This window comes from Cydia pomonella, chromosome 16 (assembly GCF_033807575.1).
Source record: "Cydia pomonella isolate Wapato2018A chromosome 16, ilCydPomo1, whole genome shotgun sequence".
In the NCBI taxonomy this organism is placed as follows: Eukaryota; Metazoa; Arthropoda; class Insecta; order Lepidoptera; family Tortricidae; genus Cydia; species Cydia pomonella.
The window spans coordinates 14278408-14299019 of record NC_084718.1 but is presented as its reverse complement, the minus strand read 5'-3'; the positions used below and the strand labels follow the sequence as shown (position 1 = coordinate 14299019).

The following is a 20612-nucleotide window of genomic DNA, read 5'->3' as shown; positions in this document are numbered from 1 at the left end:
CCGATCGTAAAATCAGACAGATCATGAAATTCCTAGGCATATCGTGAATCGAGAAAATTATTTTCTCGTTCCCTGAGTCAAAAGAGCCCCGCGTATTCTGGACTGTTCGCCCTTCGGGACTCTGAAGCAACCTAACGAACCTATCCTACCTGTCTATATGGGTTTAATGTGACTACCGTCTTACACAGGAACTTTACGATTGGCCGCCGACGTCGACATTACTCCCCCTATAATTATAGTTTCAGCTCAATGAGTACCTCAGTAAGATCAAGAAACACAGTGGCAAAAAACTGATGCCTACATTTTTTATAAGTCGAAATTATTCTAGGTATTATAAATACTAATTAAAACGTGCATCAATGTTATTCCCTTCATATTTATTTACAAAGTTATAAGTTTCTTATAAAAATAGTAAACAACATTTTAGTACATACACGTAATAACATCATGACCATAATAAATAGTGTCATCATAAAATCCATAATGTCTCTTTCTACCGAAGGTGAAAAAAGTTGTTTGCTCCATACCGACAGAGTAAAAATGGATGCCTTTCCTCAGCTAGATGTTATATATAATTTTTTTTATCCATGGTTGATAGTACGAATCTGTATTCTAAACGTTAATTTTATCCGAGAAGAGTTTAGGGAGCGCCTGCCAGCACTCGTGGTACTTGGCGTCTAGTTTCTTACACGTCTCTGCTCCCCACTTGGTTATGGCCATGCTTAGTGACGACTCGAACATGAAGGCCTGTTGGGAATAAATAAGTTTTCTGTCAAAGATTACAGTTTGATAAAAGTGTTTATCGCTGATTGACAATTAATACTCATCGAGATAATTGTAACAAATACAATTAGGTTCTGTTATTTTATCACAGAGTTCCAATGGTCCCCTCTTGTGTCCATCATCAAATCAGCTCGACGATACCATAATATTGCAGTCACCCAACATACATATATATGTATTTGACGTTTCAGCTCAATCGAATAAGGGTCTCCCCACACATCGACGGAAACAAAAAAGCACTATGAATGTATGCACTATTGCACTTTTGCAGTTGCATGTGCATGTTTACTGCTACGCTTTGATAATTGAGCACAGCTTCCCAATCTTCCCATTCCATAACCATATCAGTAACCTGGCAGCGATCCCTTGTTCGCCTCACCTGGGTCCCCACGGCGATCTTCTGCGGCGAGAGCTCGGCCCGCGAGGCGGCGCGGAAGCTCGGCGCGTCCGGCCCGTGCGGCGTCATCGCGGAGTGCAGCGAGGCGCCGCCCGGCACGAACCCGCCTTCCTTGGCCTCGTAAGCGCCTAGGATCAGCCCCATGAACTCGCTCATGCAGTTCCCTGGGATAATTCGATGTTTACATTAACAAAGTCAATTCGAAACACTCCTTAACTATATAATTACTTGATATGTTTGTGTGACTGTTTGGTTTCTAAAAAAAAAACGAATAATATTCGAGTTAGCAAAAATGCGGCATAGCCGTATATACGTATGTCTATATTACGTACTGCCAACAGTGAAAGCAGCGAAGGACAAGAGGTAAAAAAAATGTAGTGAATCATCAGTATCCAAGAGTCTGTAATTCCATTTATAGTCAGACTTCGATCAAGCGTAAGGAACCATATTTGAATGGGGGTAGCACAGAGCGGTATTCAGCACGAATCGCAATGCAACTCGCACCGTAGGTACAGTCAGCGTCAAATACTTCGTAGCAGTCAAAGTAGCCAAATAGTTCGGTACACCATATATTTAGTATGGTGTACCGAACTATTTGGCCACTTTGACTGCTACGAAGTATTTGACGCTGACTGTACTAGGTACTGCAAATTAAGTTTAAATCCTATCTGTTGTTAAAGTTCAAATAGATCACGAATCTTTGTAAAGCCCTTTTAAAACAGATATTTATTTTGGGCACTTTATTCTGCGTAGCCAGTTCTGGATCGTGGTGGTACGTAAAACTTACTATGATAGTATGGTGGCCGGAAAGTGTCCTCCTGCACGGACCAGCGCGGAGGGAAAATAACGAAGTCAGCAATGGCCACCCCGGGCTTCGTCGACGGACACGTCAGCACCGTGAATATTGAAGGGTCCTGGAGACAAATGTAATTCATACTAAGCAGGCCCAGGTATAAACATACAATCTATACGCAGAGAGAGTTTCGAAATCTATAACTAATAGAGATGGCGCTGTACGGCTCCGTAAATTTACTAACTGCACTTACTTTACCCAAAGAGTAAAGTAATTGGTTCGTTGTCAAACGTTGCCGTTTAACAATTACGGCATCTTCAACTGTCAAATTCAGGATAGGATTTTTCTTAGACTTTACATATCATATATACATATAATCAATAACTGTAGATGTCGAAGGTACAAAGTGGCTTACGCAGTGGTCGAAGGACACGGAGTTAATGACCATGAAGTTGGCGAGGTTGTACTTGTAGGGCACGTAGTTGCCGTGCCACGCCACCACGTCGAACGGCGAGTGGCGCTGCTGTGCCGCGAACAGCGCACCTTGGTATTTGCTGATTATCGTGAAATCTAAAAAAAAAATAAGTTGACAAGTATTAGCTTCTGCCCTAGACTTCATTGGACGTTAGTGTAGAGAACTGATGATTTCTATGACGAAAACTATCACGCGTATGTCCTTTCCTTTCATCTAAATTGGTTTAGTCGTTTAAGCGTGAATAGGTAGGTATCAGACAGATTAAGTTACTTTCGCATTTATAATATCAGTAGGCCTAGCAGAGGAGTGGCGCGACAGCATCTCGCCCGCGCTAGCACTACCCGTCCCTCTCTAATTAACATAGTGAGAAAAAGACGCGGCACTCTGGTGCTAGGCCTACAGTGGGTATTAATTCTGACTTAATTATTATTATGGCCCAGACCAGATGTAACCACAGCATCGCAGGCCCCAATTGTGATGCTTAATAATGTTCGTGTTGAAAAGTCGGTCTGCCAAATTGTTGATCATACCTACTCGCAGTTTAGATAGAACCTTGTAATTTTCAATTCTGAAGAATTATGTGTTAAATCTTCGTTATATTATACCCCTCTACGTTATCTAAACTGATGATTATAAGAAAAAAGTGAAATCGTCAATAAAAAAAAAAAAAAGTTTATTATTAGAAACAAACTCGGCTTATACACTTACCGATATTGTCCTCATCGTGGTATTTAGCGACGGGTGTGAGGAAGTCACGTGGGTTGGCCAGGCCGTTAGCTCCGATTGGACCCAGATCCGGCAGCTTGAAGTGCCCATCGAACACCTCTAGGATATAGCCCCTGCTCGGAACAAATACAGTTGATAAATAATAGTACATTACTATAGAGGACGGGAGACGAAGGGTTGCAGGCCAAGTAGATAGTTTGTAATGTACATTACAAACTATGTAGAACAGCTGTACTCAACCCGCGGCCCGCCAGGCTGATTCAGGTGGCCGCCAGGTGATACTGGTATAGATAGATAACCTTGCCATTCGAACGTCACCTTTAAGCAAATTCATCTGACGACCGGTTTGGCCTAGTGGGTAGTGACCCTGCCTACGAAGCTGATGGTCCCGGGTTCAAATCCTGGTAAGGGCATTTATTCGCGTGATGAGCATGGATCCTGAGTCATGGGTGTTTTCTATGTATTTAAGTATTTATAAATATTTATATATTATATATATCGTTGTCTAAGTACCCTCAACACAAGCCTTATTGAGCTTACTGTGGGACTTAGTCAATTCGTGTAATAATGTCCTATAATATTTATTTATTTATTTATTTATCTTGCGGCCCGGGGCTACAAGGCAAGACCGTCTTGGTAGCCCTTATGAAAAAAGGTTGAGTACCGCTGATGTAGAACAATTATTTTACATATGTATATCTTATAGGGCAATGTGGTTACCGACTTCCGAAGAGTACTGAATGAAAGAAACAAATCCTAAGTTAAAACCCATTCAAAAAGCTATTTTTGCTCTAACGCGGGCCATAACTATATGCATAATAGCTATTTCGGAGATTTTTTGATCAAGCAGTTAAGCAGCAGTTTAAGTTATCTCTGAATAATCTGTAACATGAATTTGAAAGATACAGACAAGGAAAGGAAGTTGTCCTTTCGGTAGCCAAGCGCCCTTCATAAAATATAGACTAGTTAGCATCAAATTTATTAGGGTGTCTAAACTCGGAAAATGACCTCAGTTTATCTATTACCTTGATGGCCCATCCACGGTGACAGCAAACCTCATGCCCAGCTGAACTACAGCGATCTCGTTGGGAGCCACCTCCATAATGCCGAACTCGGTCGTGATACGTAGCGTGCCTTGTTGGGGAACTGGAACATACAGGTTATTTTTAATAAAAATCTAGAAAAAATGTAAGCACAAAAGCTCAACCTCCCAATACAAATTTGGGATTTCGCGCCTTGTCAACTGACAAACTAGGCTTCCGAGCTGCTATACACACTAAAACACACCCAAGTTGTGAGTAGAAACAGGTGCGAATTTCAAATTTTCTATGGTAAGTCTACTCTTCTTGGCTATTTTTTTTTAAATTGCCGTCTTTTCCTACTGACAAGGTCGCTGAGCCAGAGTAGCATCATATGCAAAAACTATGGAAGGTGGAGGTAAGGAATTAAATCTCCATGAACCAAAAAATGTCATCAAAAAACCTTAAATAGGTGGCGCTACAAATCCTAGAATACTTGAAAAAAATATCAAATCATAGACAGCGCACGTCACTCCGTCAATAACGCCTAGGTTCTTAGCTACTCTAGCGCTACTCTGGAGAGATTTGGAACTATTATTTATAGCTGATAGCTGGACACTTGCAACAGTTCTACCATAAGAGATTTAACTCCTTTTAATTCCACACCTCATAGCAAAAACATTCATTTTGAAGCAAAGATGGTAGGATCGTATAGATGTGCTATACCGCGTGCGCACGTGATGGACAGAACATTCGCAATGCGACAAAATCAAAACACGTTTTATTTAACATTCCTGACAACATACCAAAAATAACCTACGTAATTTGGTCGGGTTATTTTTTGCCCGCCATAAAAAACGGTGGGCAACAAAAAACGTTTAGGACATTTTAGAAGTAGGCAGAAAGGACAAGTGAGACTATGACAAGGACAAACAATAATAGCGCTTTCTCTGCTACTCCTACTGAAAGATACACAAGACTATGCCGTTCTGTCAGTTCACCCGTGGTTCACCCCAGACCCACCACTCATGCCCGATCCATACTAAATTGTCTAAATACTAGATTAATGCTCTTTAATATTTCTTTTAATGCTGGCAACTCATTTCAGCGACTTTCGATAACTTCCCGCCTAATCGCATGCTAGTGCTGATATGCTACTGATGCTACGCCAGCGCCGCCTATCAGCAATCCACTCGCGGTAACTCTCGTTTAACTTCAAGTTTCATATTTCGAGGTCAAAGTCGTTAATATGAGTTTGGAATACAGTACCTTGTTATAGCGAATTATGCGTTGGTATTGAACGAAGGTAATTAAGCAGCAAACGCTTAACTCAAGTTAAAGTATTTCTATTTCTCTTTAGGATTTTGGTGACCTTTCAATTATAATTTCAAGTGTCAATTTTATATTGTTATTGTTAGCGATAATGGGCTCTATGCGTTCTCTGCTGCTTTTAGTCATGACTGTACTCCTTGTGCACAAAGGTAAGAAAGTATAGTTTAATATCTATCACAATACCTATTACTTTACGAATCAATTAAAACATTTAAAACTATTTTCCATCTGATTATATCACATATTATTACAATGACTTTAATATAGGCACATCGGAAACTTCGTCCGATCGAAAACGTCGGTATGTTTTTATAATTCATCATACGTGATATAATCCGTTAATAGTTATTTACGATACAAGTGCAGAAAATAGGAAATTCGCAACGAGTGGTGATAAATTAAGGGAGTGTTTTAAATCGACACGAGTTATGAATTACCTCTTCACACGTGTATCGTACAACGTTTTATTGTACATATGGCTCTTTAAAGTTTCGACATATGCACAAAAAGTGCACTGTATGTACTGTAAAATAGTTTTTCACCACACCAACTAGCAAAGACCCTCTTGATTGTTCAAAAACTAATTAGATAGTTGGATTTCATCCTCATGTGAGGCAAAGTAATCAGATGCAAATTTTGAGTTGTTTCCTTATGTTAGTTGGTAGAATTGACTACAAAATGATAATTTTTAATGATATTCTATTTATATCGTTAATTTGGATTTGATTTTTTTTTGGTATTTCTTTGTTAGTATTTTCCTCGCGTTGGTGTGGTTAACATTTTTGTGTTTCACTCGGAGGCAAAGTTTGTTTAACCCTCATACTTTGAAACCAATATTAGCACGAGTGGTAATACAACAACTTTGCCCCCTTGTAAAAAAAAACTATTATTTCATGGGTATGGGTAATCGATAACAATATTAGTTTAAGTATGAATGTTTATGAAAGGTGCCGTTTTGGGACTGGGACCTTGAACAAAAACTTTTTGGCTCACGTTACGCCTATGCTATTTAGGTGGAATATGAGGCACGTACCGTACAAATTTATCAGGTCAAATGCCTGCTTCTTATTTCGTTAGAAGTGTTAAGAATATTGTCTTATGTAACCACCATGACATTAATATACATAAATTATATGTATATTTGCAGGAGAAAGCCTTAAGTGCTGGTATTGTGACACCATGCATTTGAGAGGATGCTCCGATCCATTCTTAGCATCTGCTGATGTACAAGAAGACCTTCTGTTCACCAAGGACTGTGAATCGAAACTTTATAATCATATTCAGATTCTTCCAAATGGAACTACAGACACGGAAATTGTTAATCCTGGACTGGGGTTTGTCTGTATAAAATTAGTTGGAAAAAGTAAGTATTTATAGATTCGATAATTCTTTATGCAAGGTTAAATTTTCTTCCTCTTTGCTCAAAATAATCTTAGAAGGGAGGAATCTTAGAGTTCTACTTCAAATTTTTTAATTTTTTATAATCTGAATTGCAACTAAAATGGCTGTTGGACATGGGCAAACAAAACATATGGATAATCCATAAGGATTAAATTTTTGCTATTTTGCAACGGGACACAAAAATAAGGGGTTCTTAATTTGTATGTATGTTTTTTTATTGTTAATTAAGACCGCCATCAGTTTTGGAAAATCTATTTTTTAATTTTTGACGACTGGTCTGGCCTAGTGGGACCCTGCCAATGAAGCCCGGTAAGGACATTTATTTGCGTAATGAACAGAGCTATTTGTTCCTGGGCCATGGGTGTTTTCTATCTATATAAGTGTATTTATATATACTTATACGTATGTATATTGTCGCCTAGTACCCAAGCTTTGCTTATAATTCCTCATTGTCCTCTATAGGGTTTCATAATTCAAAAGGAAAAACCCTTATAGGATCATTTGTGTGTCTTGTCTGTCGGAATGGCCGTCTGTCTGTCAGCCGATTTCCTCTGAAACTGCTGGAATCGATTGAGTTCAATTTTTGGAGGGGCAACAAACAAAAAAGATAGGGCTCTTTTAAATAATTTAAAGTATATACTTATTTGAAAATATATCTTATTTGAAGCGCTGGTAGCCTAGCGGTAAGAGCGTGCGACTTGCAATCCGGAGGTCGCGGGTTCAAACCCCGGCTCGTACCAATGAGTTTTTCGGAACTTATGTACGAAATATCATTCGATATTTACCAGTCGCTTTTCGGTGAAGGAAAACATCGTGAGGAAACCGGACTAATCCCAACAAGGCCTAGTTTACCCTCTGGGTTGGAAGGTCAAATGGCAGTCGCTTTCGTAAAAACTAGTGCTTACGCCAAATCTTGGGATTAGTTGTCAAGCGGACCCCAGGCTCCCATGAGCCGTGGCAAAATGCCGGGACAACGCGAGGAAGAAGAGACTTATTTGAAAATATACTTTTAGGTGTATAAGGTCAAGCGTAAGTTGATCTTACGAAAAAAATTAAACCCTTTAAAAACATTGTGTTTATGTGATAATTATATGGAACGTCTTTTAGGCGCGAGTCAGACTCAACTGACCGGTTCTTGCATGTTTATCTATTTCTGATGACAAATTATACCACCACAAATATAAAGCTTTAAAGGACTCAAAGAACAAGGTATTTAGAAAATAAACTATTCTTACCTATATCTACTTATTTTTACTTTGCAGTTTTTGGGGAAAAACATGTATTCCGTAATTGTGTATTGGGTTTGCCCAATATTACACAGGGATCGTGTGTTTCGAGCATACTTGGCTCCCGGATTCACCAAAGAATTGGAGGAACGATCGAAGAGTGCGAGGCGTGCGTAGGCGACTTATGCAATGGAGCCGTCGTAGTGGGCACAAACGCTGTCCTGCTGGCGCCACTTCTGTTATTGTTGAAGTAAAATGTATGAAGACTTTACATTTTATATTCATTAGGTAACATCTTTGTTTGATTTCTTTTCATAATTAGATTACTATTAGGTTAAGTTTAGTCACAGAAGGGTTTATTACATTTGTCTTTCAGGACACACAGGACAGAGCGAGGAGGTAAAGCCTGACCAGTAATATATGATCACGCGCCATATTGCGAAATTTCATTGGAACTAAATTTTTCATACTAAACTGAACTGTCACCCTATACATGAGAATAACAGCGCCGTCTTGACAATGATCATATATTTTTGGTCGGGCTTTATGTTGTTTCCTTGTACCCTGTCGCTCTTAGCAGCAAAATAGCAGAAAGTGTCGGGTGAATGGAAATAACCCCTGAGGGTAAGAGTGGTTAGTTGAAGCGGAGCGGAGCGATGTGGGGAATCAACCAATAGCATTGGTTGTAATCTCCGCTTCATTGGATTATAATCAGACATAAAAGTTTTTGTGGCAAAATAAAGTGATTGACAAAATAAAATATCGGCATGTATGATTTTTTGGTCCTTTAACTCATTTTTTATTGAGGAATGTAACAATTTAGCAAAAATAATACGGTAAAAACCCATTACTTCAATTATTTTTTAAATTAAGTCTATCCAATAGTGAAATCGAGAAACTGTCATACGGAACATCATTCGCCGCGTCAAGTATAGTTATTTACTCTTTTTGGCACTGCATACTATAGCTTACGTTTTTATTAAGTATATAGTAAAGTATATGTAATAAAGAAAGTATGTACTGATTTGTGATTGATTTGCAATCTTCAAAGTTCTCGGTAATTTACAGCAAGTAGAATTTAGACATTTTAATTATTAATCTATGACTGACTTATCGATAACAGATTTATCGATGTTTCATTTTCTCAGACACTCGTTTGTGCTAGAAAAACTTCTATGTCTGATTATAATCAATGTTGTTGCCTGATTCCTCACATCTCCGCTCCGCTCCGCCTCAGTGAACAGACAGTCTGAAGGGCATCACTTACAATAAATCGCATGCTATTTTGTCGATATATTGAATTCGTTTCACGCGCAATTTATCGAACATTGCATCCGATTTGTTGCAAGGTGTGTGGAGCTCTTAAGGCATTGTGTAATGTTCCATTCGGATAACGGTAGCAAACGTCAAGCGTACAGCAGTTCGCACTAGTGTGTCAGAGATGGATGGCTGTATTTGTTTGCTGTTTGTTGGCATCATCTGAATGCATTATGGTTTAATTAGGTCACGTTTACACTGGACCACTCCCGCAGTCGATAGCCCTGTGCTAAATAACACGCATTACTCTCCTCTGCGTCGCGCAGTCGGGCAATAAAAGCCTGACGCTGTTGACTGTCGAATGGGGCAGTTAGCTCATTGTAAACATGCTCTTCTGGTATCTTCTTATAAGTTTGATTTATGTGCCATAAATACCTATGTTTAATCCTATGAATGTTATATGATTGCGTTTTATTTTTGAGAAGAGTCGGTCAATGTTAAACTCCTGCACAGACTTTAAAGTGTTAAGGTCACTATTAAAATGAAAGTGGAGGACCCGTGCGAAATCGCTTTTTCATACAAACGTAGTCCTCATTTTCCTCTCTGGATATGAACATTATTAAAAATATTGTGACACAATTTGTTGTATATCAATCACAGCTATGAAATCTAAAGTATGTATGAAATTTGTTTTCGCTCTTAATTTTTACAATAATCAAAAAATCTACGATTCTCATGAATTCTAGCCAATCGTGCAGTCTAACGCTACTAGTTGCGACCGATCGCGCGCGTAATACGAACTCATCAACCAATCGCGTTGTTGCGTTGGAATGCACGATTGGCTCGAATTCCCGTGCGTGACACCGCTGTACTGGCCTCATTCTTATAGCCCGTAAGGCCCGTCCTTAGGCATATGTCAATGGCATGGGCCGACTCAAAAAAGTTGTTTGTATGATACTGATTCGTTTAAGGCCTGTGTTTCTAGGGTTCCGTACCAAAAAGGTAAAAAGGAACTCTTATATTTTTTTATTGATAATAAGATTAATTGTGTCATTGTGTAAGTGCCCACTGAAGCATTTGGTTATTTTTGTGTTAATTATATGATTTAAATCTGTCTAATCATGATAATATGGTCAATAAAACTAAAAAAATATTAGTTTTATTTTTCAAAGTACATAATTATATGAGCCCTCTCGCGCATGAGAGGAGGCATGTGCCCAGCAGTAGGAGCGTCCCACTACTGGGCACAGGCCTCTTTTTTCTTTCATCATATAATTATAATAATAATTCAGCCTATATATGTATATAGGCTGGTATATATGTATATAGCAGGGGTGGCCAACTTGATTAGACCCAAGATCTCCTGTTTACTAACGAAACCCTGTGCGATCTACCAGTTAAGTACATACTTCTTGAAACCTTAAATGAAACTGGTCTACGTATTTATATTTTTTGCCTTGCCACGATCGAGTATATAGGTAGGTAATATATGTATATAGGCTGAATTATTATTATAATTATGAGTTTAATTAATATTAAATGACATGAAAATCTAGTGCATAAAAAGATAAACAAACTAAGCACAATCTTTGCCCACCACATGCTGGTTAGCTTAAAAATTCCTACCAATGATATTATAACTATAGACATGGCATATCGTCGTTCCTACTTTGAATAAATCTCGTATCTCACACTGCTACTCAAAGTTGAAACATAGTAACTCTGTAGGCATCCCATACATAGTTACTTACTATATTTTTATTTTGACGAGTTTGTTTCAAAGTAATTAGTGACGATATCCCAACATGACAAGCGAAAAACTTAAAACATGCTTCTAGTACTGCCACGGCAGCAAACACTAACAAAATATCTTTATTGTTTTTACATGCAATTACATACGCAAAAGGCGTAAAAGAGACGGCATAATGAGGGCTACCGTTTTTGTCTTATTCACCAGTTGGCGCCTCTGTAGATGTGATGTACATAGGTCCAGAAAAACAGATCTCAAAATTCTGCTATTTATTTTTAAAAAATCAATGCGTTCTAATACTTATACACAAAGGAATTGTAACGTCTAAATTTGCCGTTTTTTCTACCTGTTTAATTTTGCATATATTTTAGTTCGCACTTTTTATAAACCCACGAACGTTTATTAAACTATATCTAACGTTTATCATGATTAAGTAAAGATGAAAAAAGATTTACCACAATTATGAATAAGGAGTGAAAATTCGCGATAAAAAGCTTGCAGCCCCCAAAAATTCTATGCATTTGATATTTTGAAAGACCTCCGTCTGTACTAAAGCCCTAGCGGCGAAATTAAACGCGGTAGCCCTCATTAAAAAAACTACGTAAGTTAAACGTTTGTCACTTGCGCGTAAGTAGCATAGTGTAGGTACAGTAATCACAAAATTTTGGAACGTATATAATATAACCTATCGATGGTTATATTATCATTGCCTAATACTTCCTACATGCACGAAGCTCCAACATCCTCCAAGAACCTACTCGTAACCTGAACCTGGCCTCGAATTTATTTCATTTCCGTCAGCGTCGAATGTCATTCAATACTCAGAATGAATGAATTACTCGGGGGAATTACATGAAGTCTGGCAACATCGAAACTGTTGGGGCCCCTATTGGCTCACATAAGTACTAACAGAAAAAATACGTGATATTTGCCGAAAGCTCCCGCTCCCAGGAAGTATATAGTTTGTCTCTGTTTTCTAACAAAACGAAACGTGACTATATTTCAAGAAGTAGCACAAAAGGTCCTTTAAGAACTAAAAATAGCATACTACTACTACTAGCTACTACATGGTAGCCGTTTTCTACATCACCTATTTATTCATATACCTAAACCTATACGCAACAAACTTTATCGCCTGTACTGTATGCAGAGTGTATGGGTTCTATTGTTTATATAATAAAGAAAGAAAGAGACGGAGTAACCTCGCTTCAACTTACTTGCGCAGCAACCGCACTTTGGTTTGGGATAGCCACTTTAAACAATTGAAGGAGTGAGAACAGATCTTAGTAGAGTACCTATTCCAATGGACGCGTATCTAAGCGATTCTGCCTGTTTTTTGTGATTACAGTTATAATGGATTCTATACGTTTCTTGTTAGTTTTAACAATTGCTGTACTAATAGTGCAGAATGGTAAGTTCCTACCTATATGCACCACCTATTATTGTGTTTTTTTTTACTAACACACCCTAAAACACCTTATTTATTTTAGTAAAATGGCTAAACTTAGTCTTTGGCGTAAATTAAAAACTTTTAAAGACCATTTTTAGGGTTCCGTAGTCAACTAGGAACCCCATGACTAGGGACTCCATGTTCGTCTGTCTATCCGACCGCTGCTTTGCTCCGTGATCGTTAGTGGCATAAAGCTGCAATTTGGTATGAATACATAAATCAATGTCGACAGAAGAGAATTTTCTTATTATTATTATTTTTGCTTTAAATTTCCAATGGTGTGGGATATCGTTGGATAGGTATTAAATGAATAATGATAGATATAAAATGAATAAGGGTCTAAAACAACCATTTTTTGATAAAGTAATTGTTTTCGGAAATCATCGCTCCGAAATAAATAATATGTGTGCTCCAAGGCCCTTATTCTGACAGAATGGTATTGGTAACTAGAACTACGGTACCCTGCATTGAGCATGGCCCTACATGCTCTTGGCCGATTTTTTATTTTTATCATAGGCTACGCTAGATTTGCTTGGCCGAATACCGAATAGTTTCCGATTATTCGAAGCATCTCTAATAAGTATATACCTGCCTATTTAAATACAACCTAACCTAACCCCAAGTACATAAGGAAATCTCTATACTTCCAGGGGAAGCCCTCAGATGTTGGACGTGTAACTCCAATGGTGGTGGCGACGGATGCGCCGACCCTTTTCTCGGATCCGCTGACGTAAGAGATGACTATATGGTGTTCACGAGGGATTGCGAAGGTGCACACGTTCTAGAGCTACTGCCTAATGGAACTGAACACGCAAATAAACTTGGCCCTGGATTGGAACTTCTCTGCCTAAAACTGACTGGAAAAAGTAAGTTTTTATCATAATGTCAACTGTCAACAAGAACGGGAGACGGATGACTAATATCAATGTACGTATTGATAGTATTTATACCGTTCGTCTTCTGGCTTAGAGCATCAAACCGTTAAGAGCTTACCCCTCTGTGGAAAACCTCGGCCAATGGTCATACTCACATCATAGGTACTTATTGTATGGACTTATCTCCACCTTCCATATATGGACTGACGTTTATCTGACATGGCTATTTGTTACGTACAAATAGCCATACATTTGACGTGCCCCTCCCCCGGCAAACTGTTTTGTACAAAAAATTACAGACAAGGCGTCTCCAGTAGTTGGTTAAATACTCTAAGGGCTGATTTAGATGGCACGCGAACTCGCATGCGATTTTAGTTACATTGCGGACTATTGAGGTCACAACCAATTCGGCCGACCGATCAAATACCGCAATGTAATGAAACTCGCATGCGAGTACTCGCACCGTCTAAATCAGCCCTAAGTCTTCTACTCAGTCTGAGCTTATAATGTACCTATGTAGATAAAGCTGTGTATGTACTAACTGTAGGTATGCAGGTTGTGTTTATTTAGTCACCTGCAATAATTTACGGGGTGAATATACATATAGGTCATGCTGAGCAACTTTTACTGTGGGACCAACCCCGAAAAAGCCAAAAAAAATTTGCTGTTTCATACATTTGGGCTGTCTGACCTTGACATTTTCTATGGGAGAGTATTTTTTGCGATTTCGGGGTTGATTCCATAGTAAAAGTTGCACCTATATATTCAAAACAAAGTATTAACGCAGATTACTAAATAAACACCCTGTATAATTAGGCATACGGGTGTGGGATTATGAAACGAGCTGAAAGCGAGTGTATGAGTGAGTGTATTATATGATAGCAGTCACATAAACTACTATTAAAAGATACTTATTTGAAATTTTAAGCTTAGAATCGAGGTTTGATTCTGTTTGAGACTGTGTGCATTCGATTTTAATTTAAAATTTTAAGGTGTTTTTTGGGTGACATATTTGGACCCCTGGGGGGAGCTACGTACTCGTAGTTGAGGGGAGGTCAGGGTGTAAGGATGTGATCCTGGAGAAATCAAGGGAACACTTCGAGGGCACACCTATAACGAGTTTTATTAGCTTATGCATTTTGCTCTCGGAAACCGATATTTTGTGCAGTTGACCTACTGATGAAGACCAGAAAATGCTGGCTCAATGGTTTATTGTGAAGTCGATTCTTTTTTTTACTTTTTTGTTTGACAGTTTTAGGAAAGGCGCCGGTCGTGATGCGGACATGTGCGTCAGGGTTTCCCAACCTCACTGAGACTTCTTGTATGGGTTCTAACCCTGCAAATGCAACAGGGGGAAACATAGAAACGTGCGATGCCTGTGCGGGCGACTTGTGCAACTGGGCTACCAGAGTAGGACCGGGGGCCGTTGTACTGTTCGTGCCACTGCTCCTGTTGTTCACGTTGACGTAAAGTGCGCTGCGGCTCCGAGACGTCACCAGAGGGCCTACCGCGAACACCGAAGTTCACAAGTTGCAGGTCATCTTTCTCTGTCACTCTAATAACGCCTTAATTGAAGTGAAAGAGAATGATGCCCGCCGAACTTCGGTGTTCGCGGTAGGCCCTCAGGATTCATACATCACGTTATGTTCTACCTACGTAAGTACTTAATTACAGTTATGTTAAGTGTTTTCGGTTAATATCTACTTACTGAATATCGGGTAATTTCGTATGTGGACTTTGATATGATGGAATTATAGGAGATTTTCACAATTGCTTTTAATTATTATTTGAATTTGTCTTGTAGGTATGTGTGTGCCATATACTAAATAGACTATAAATATCTATAGTTTAATAAATAACCTTTTGCTGTTAAAAAAATGTTTTTTTTTTATTCCATTTGTATTTTATAAAATCTTATGTTTTAACTAAGAATTTTATTATATAAATTCAAAATTTATTTAGATATTAGGGTCAGTTCAGTTGACATGTATGATATGACTAGAGACTATACTTGTAAAACGAGTATGTATGTTTACTTAATAGTATGTTTTGCATTTACCGACAAGAAGTTTTTTTTTCGTATTAATGTAATAATTATAAGTTTTATAATGATTAAATGTATTTTAATTTCCATAAAACAGTATGTATATTTTTAATTACCAGACCATACGCAAGTACGAATTAAAACTAAGTAAATAACAATACGTAAACGCATGTTATTTGTACATTTAATTTCCGACGATTTATATTTTTGTACTAAAACATTGGTAATTTTTAAAATTCTTTTTAAAGCGGCTGTACCTACGTAGATAGATGCAGGTTAGGTTAGACAGGTTTATTTCGACGTATTTGTCTTAATAATAATATTATGTAGGTATGAGTACATTAGGACAGTGATTATACAGGGTGTTTATTTAGTCACCTGCAATAATTTATAGGTCATTCTGAGCAACTTTTACTATGGAACCAAACCCGGAATCACGAAAACAAATTGGGTGTTTCATACATTTTGGCTGTCTGACCTTGACATTTTGTGTGTGCAGGCTCGAAACGAACCACTACCTAGTCAACGTGTCAATCGTTGATAGAAAACGCTAATCGAAACTATGAAGCATGGAAATAGTCACGTGATTTTTCGTAGCATCTGTCTTCTCGATTCATTTTTTTTCGCTTGGCGTAATCTTGGCTGGCCCCTGGCTGTGCACCCTGTAGACCGCGGGCCAGGAGCATATTTCGTCAGTCATCGCCTCCCGGCTGATACTTCGTCAGATTTAGATGCTGTTCTAAACTAAAAAAACCGTCAGCCGGTTCTATCGCAGTGGAATGACTGTCAGCTGTAAAATGAACATGTAAAAAATATGCGCCTTACCACATTATTTTTCCCATAAAGTTTTAAGTCATAATGTATTGTTTGCCCGCATTTTCGTTAGACATAATTTGGTTTTTCGCAGAAACGCGTAACTTTTCAGGATTGCCATAAAACAAACCTAACCTATCTATAGGATAACCTAAGGAAATTCCTGAAAAGTTAACGATTTCAGAATTATGACTAATGATAATATGACTATCATTACATTATGACTTTTAATAATTATGTCAAACAAAGGGATCCGGCGGCAAAGTATGCGTAATGTGTAAATTGCGTAATCAGTTGATGGCTTTTCAGGCGTTTACTTGATTTTTTAAATGAACAATAGCATCTGAACCATCATTTGACTATATAAGTACCTATCAAACGAGAGGCGATGATAATTTTTTTTTATGTTTTTCGTGTTTCGCTGGCTGCCATTTCTCAACCCACCAACGTAACGGCAGCTGACGTCCACGAGGGTTCATCATATCTAGCCGTTAACCACTTACACGAGTTTACAGCCGAGTGGCGATTGGTCATGGAAATCTGTTCCTGGCACGCGGTCTACTGTGTCTACACTAATGTTGTATATTAGGTCATACCTATGAGGAGGTCTCCATCACTGCTGTAGAAGGCGCTGCGCTCCATAGACTTGTTGCACAGGTAGACGTGTATAGCGAGTCCGTTGCGCGCGCGCGGGTCGCCCGCGCCGCACACTGTGTGCAGGCCCGATACGAAGTCCACTGGGGTGGTTGGTAGGTCGAACGGCAGCCAGCGAGACTGAAACAATATATTCAGTAATTTTTGAGCCGTTAGATTTCATTTGAAGGGGCCTATAAATCCTATAAATTAATGATATCTTAAAATCACCTTAACTGTGTTCTAACGCCTGTCCCTTGCTGGCACAGTAAGGGTCAGACTCATTAACGTAATTCTAATTACTTATACTGGAATATGTAGTGTATAGTGGTTTATACCTGATTAGGGTCAGGCTCCTGTTCGTCCCAGTTGTGGGTAAGATGTTTGGCGACATCAAGACGCTTGAAGGGCTTGTGCACAACGGATGGGCGGATCCTGCAAATATGAAACATATTGTTCTATTAGTTTTATGTAGGTACAGTAATACAGTTGTAAATACACTGATCAATACACTGAAGGTTAGCTTTAATTTTTTGCTACAAAGAGTCTCGAAATAATACCGTTGCTTTTTTTATGTGGGTACCTATAATGTAATGTTATTTTCACATACTTAACTATTGGCTACAATCCATGTTTTCAGTAAAACTTGAATTGCGCGATTTAGGATTTTGGCTCCAACGGAACAGTACTAACCAACTGTACTTTAGTTACCTAACTTTTAAAACTTGGAGCGTGTCATGTTGGAGCCATGACCGGCCGCGGTTAATCAGAGCTAATGTGAACATTTTCGATTTCGAACATTCGAGAAAATATCGATAGCGCGATTTAGAATTTCGGCTGGAATGGAACAGCGCTATCTATAGTATAATTTCTATATTAACTTTAGGCTACCTGTAAAACCAGGTGCGTCTGTTGTCGTTCCTCGGCGCAGTGAAGGCGGAGCCCGAGAGCTGCTCAGCGTAGAGGCCGTAGGCGCAGCGCTGCGGGGTGTTCCGCCCCTCCGGGAGCGCGCCCGGCCGCCGAGGGTCCTCTGATGAGAACTCGGAGCCGAAGCCAGATAGATACTGACACAAAACAAAATAAAGTCAGCAACAGCTTAAAAAAATAGGTAATTTTAGGGGCAACGATCGCAGTTAGTTTTACGACATGATTATTAACGAGTTTAATATTTGCTGTACATGACTGTAGTGCTACCAAGGAGGGTATGGAACACATTAATTATTCTGTTAGATAACGACAGTTAACAACTACTAAATTTTACATTCCATACCTATACATATTTTACAATAACTTAAAAAAATAAAATGGGGAACAGTTAAAATTAGCGTACCTACCTACCTTGACAATGTTTCAGTATATGTTCAGTACATTCAAACCGTCTGTCCCAGTTAAAATGTTCGCTAAATATTATTGTATGGGAAGTTTCATAGTTTACTGCTGCAGAATAACATTGATTAATCTGTCAAGTATGGTACGTGGAACTTACAGACATAGATACAGAAAAAAAATTAGAGAACTTACCTTCAAATCCGACATTTTCTCCGAAAACAAATCCCGCGCTACGCGATCCAACGCACGACACCAAGTATCCGAGGTGTTTACTTGCCGGGCTATATAATTTCTACGAGTATGCTAATACGCCCGGTTTATTAAGATAACTTCGAGCAATCTCGAAAACAACGTTGGGCTTGGTAAACAGAACAGATTGTAACAGCGAAATTAAAATAAACACACCTCTGTTAATTGACAAAATGATAAAAAAAAATTAAACGGCATTTATTGTAGCGCGTAGATATATGCCTTAACCTTATTTCTATCTTACTGTGGAAGCTCAAATAGAGACAAATATTTCTACCCGGGAGGGTAACTGGAGAAGCGAGGCGAAAAGTGTATAGGGAATTTGCATGCAAACCGTCTGATGGTAAGCGGTTACTATTACCAATTGAGGCCTGAGGGCCGGTGTTAGATACATGCACGTTGCCGACCCTAAAACATCAATAATTATCCTTACTTACCAATTTAAACGCATAAATGTTTTGCTACACCCTTTCCAGGGTCCTTTATGTACCTATGTATCATACTGGTATGCGAATAAAGATCTCTATCTCTCTAAATGGCTGCATTGATATAGTAACGATGGTCTGATATAACATATGCACTCAAACGTTCTAAGAATAACGGCTTGATGATATTAAAAGTAATAAATATGGTAAAACTGGATAGATGAGGACGGGTAACCAGTTGCACCATGTTTTGTAATATAGTGTAAGTAATTATTCGACAGTGAATTTATTTATCGAGTATCTAACAAACACTGTTAAAAATACCATATTTAAGAAAATCTCAAACGTTGAAAACAACAACAATTTGAATTGTAATTGTCGTCCTTAGAATGCAGTGGCCATTTATTTATATCTCCCAAGCAAGTTGCTATCATCAATAAGAATAACTGGTTTAAGTTCCTTACGCCATTCATATTTAAATGAGGGAGGCGTGATTCTTACGTCGGTCAACATATCTCTGGGTATGGCAGCCGTTATATTAATTTAATTGACAAATAAAATTTACCTTTTTAAAAATGTACGTGGACAACGGTGTTTTTTTAGAAGTAAAAAATGAAAGCTGTTGCCTATAGTGGGACACAGACATACACCTATAATAATAAATAAATATTATATGACATTATTACACAAATTGACTGGTGGGACTTAGCCCACAGTAAGCTCAATAAGGCTTGTGTTGAGGGTACTTATTTCTAATATTTATAAATTCTTAAATACATAGAAAACACCCATGACTGGGTAACAAATATCCGTGCTCATCACACAAATAAATGCCCTTACCTGGATTTGAACCCGGGACCATCGGCTTCATAGGCAGGGTCACTACCCACTAAGCCAGACAGATCGTCAAACCTAAACATATACTGCTAAACCCGTATTTAACCCTTCCTTTTACCGTAGTCGAGTCGGATTTCGTGTTTCGTGCCTACTTCAATGTTATTGGACCTGTACCACTGATTTGTATTGTGATACTTCCTTCCTATGATTGAGACCCTGGTGTAGAGCATCACCAGTAGGGATTGCAATCCGGTCCGGCGGATCCGGTAATCCGGCCGGATCCGGCACTTTTCAGGAGCTACCGGATCCGGACCGGATCCGGTCAAATAAAAAAAACGCCTAAATACAGCACGCACTGTGCGGTTTAGATGAGGAAAAGGCGACGGATGAGAGGTATGAACTTGAACGGAGCATAAAACGAATGAAAACGTTTAAATTTAGTTAAATAAAAATATAGTTATTATGACCATGACTGGGAACAGAAGTTGCCTTTCATGTTGGTGGCACGATACGACGATTACATAAATACTGTAATAGAAGGAAAAATTAAACGATGGAGATGCCATGGAAGGCATTTGTAATTTATGCTAAAGAGAAGAAAAGAGTGTCATAATGTTGTGATAGGGGATTAAAAGTAAACAAATGAGCAGGATTAAGTCGGCAGTACTCAACCGACTAGAGCTGGGCTAATCAATATGTGTTACATGTGTGAATGAATATAAGATTGTAAGTTTGTATTGAAAATGAATGTATGAAATGAAATGATAACATTGATAATCTTTAGTTTATTTCGAGTTT

The 20612-nt window shown here is 38.6% G+C and overlaps 3 protein-coding genes across 3 annotated transcripts; 2 read left to right on the top strand and 1 right to left on the bottom strand.

The window, feature by feature from the left end:
- Window positions 1-358: 358 nt before the first annotated feature.
- Window positions 359-18713, bottom strand: LOC133526521 (homogentisate 1,2-dioxygenase). The gene is made up of 10 exons (XM_061863193.1): window positions 18496-18713; window positions 17866-18038; window positions 17313-17409; window positions 16938-17115; window positions 4200-4320; window positions 3157-3287; window positions 2389-2543; window positions 1968-2094; window positions 1163-1344; window positions 359-747 (listed from the first exon to the last, which is right to left on the bottom strand). The coding sequence occupies exons 1-10, from the start codon at window positions 18508-18510 to the stop codon at window positions 613-615; spliced, it is 1314 nt and encodes a 437-aa protein (XP_061719177.1). The 5' UTR covers window positions 18511-18713; the 3' UTR covers window positions 359-612.
- On the top strand, window positions 4310-10889 carry LOC133526525 (uncharacterized). The gene is made up of 3 exons (XM_061863197.1): window positions 4310-5674; window positions 6673-6888; window positions 8189-10889. Exons 1-3 carry the CDS (start codon window positions 5617-5619, stop codon window positions 8404-8406), a joined length of 492 nt encoding a protein of 163 aa, XP_061719181.1. The 5' UTR covers window positions 4310-5616; the 3' UTR covers window positions 8407-10889.
- On the top strand, window positions 11830-16355 carry LOC133526524 (uncharacterized). The gene is made up of 3 exons (XM_061863196.1): window positions 11830-12570; window positions 13260-13475; window positions 14737-16355. The coding sequence occupies exons 1-3, from the start codon at window positions 12513-12515 to the stop codon at window positions 14952-14954; spliced, it is 492 nt and encodes a 163-aa protein (XP_061719180.1). The 5' UTR covers window positions 11830-12512; the 3' UTR covers window positions 14955-16355.
- Window positions 18714-20612: the final 1899 nt, after the last annotated feature.

What these genes read in the sequence shown, in the direction of transcription:
- LOC133526525 (XM_061863197.1), top strand. Translation starts at nt 5,617, where the DNA reads ATGGGCTCTATGCGTTCTCTGCTGCTTTTAGTCATGACTGTACTCCTT. An exon ending in TGTACTCCTTGTGCACAAAG is followed by an intron (nt 5,675 to 6,672) that starts GTAAGAAAGTAT and finishes GTATATTTGCAG; the next exon opens with GAGAAAGCCTTAAGTGCTGG. An exon ending in TATAAAATTAGTTGGAAAAA is followed by an intron (nt 6,889 to 8,188) that starts GTAAGTATTTAT and finishes TTTACTTTGCAG; the next exon opens with TTTTTGGGGAAAAACATGTA.
- LOC133526524 (XM_061863196.1), top strand. Translation starts at nt 12,513, where the DNA reads ATGGATTCTATACGTTTCTTGTTAGTTTTAACAATTGCTGTACTAATA. An exon ending in TGTACTAATAGTGCAGAATG is followed by an intron (nt 12,571 to 13,259) that starts GTAAGTTCCTAC and finishes CTATACTTCCAG; the next exon opens with GGGAAGCCCTCAGATGTTGG. An exon ending in CCTAAAACTGACTGGAAAAA is followed by an intron (nt 13,476 to 14,736) that starts GTAAGTTTTTAT and finishes TTTGTTTGACAG; the next exon opens with TTTTAGGAAAGGCGCCGGTC.
- LOC133526521 (XM_061863193.1), bottom strand. An exon ending in CCACGATGAGGACAATATCG is followed by an intron (nt 2,544 to 3,156) that starts GTAAGTGTATAA and finishes TTTTTTTTTTAG; the next exon opens with ATTTCACGATAATCAGCAAA. An exon ending in CCGGCCACCATACTATCATA is followed by an intron (nt 1,345 to 1,967) that starts GTAAGTTTTACG and finishes GAATTATCCCAG; the next exon opens with GGAACTGCATGAGCGAGTTC.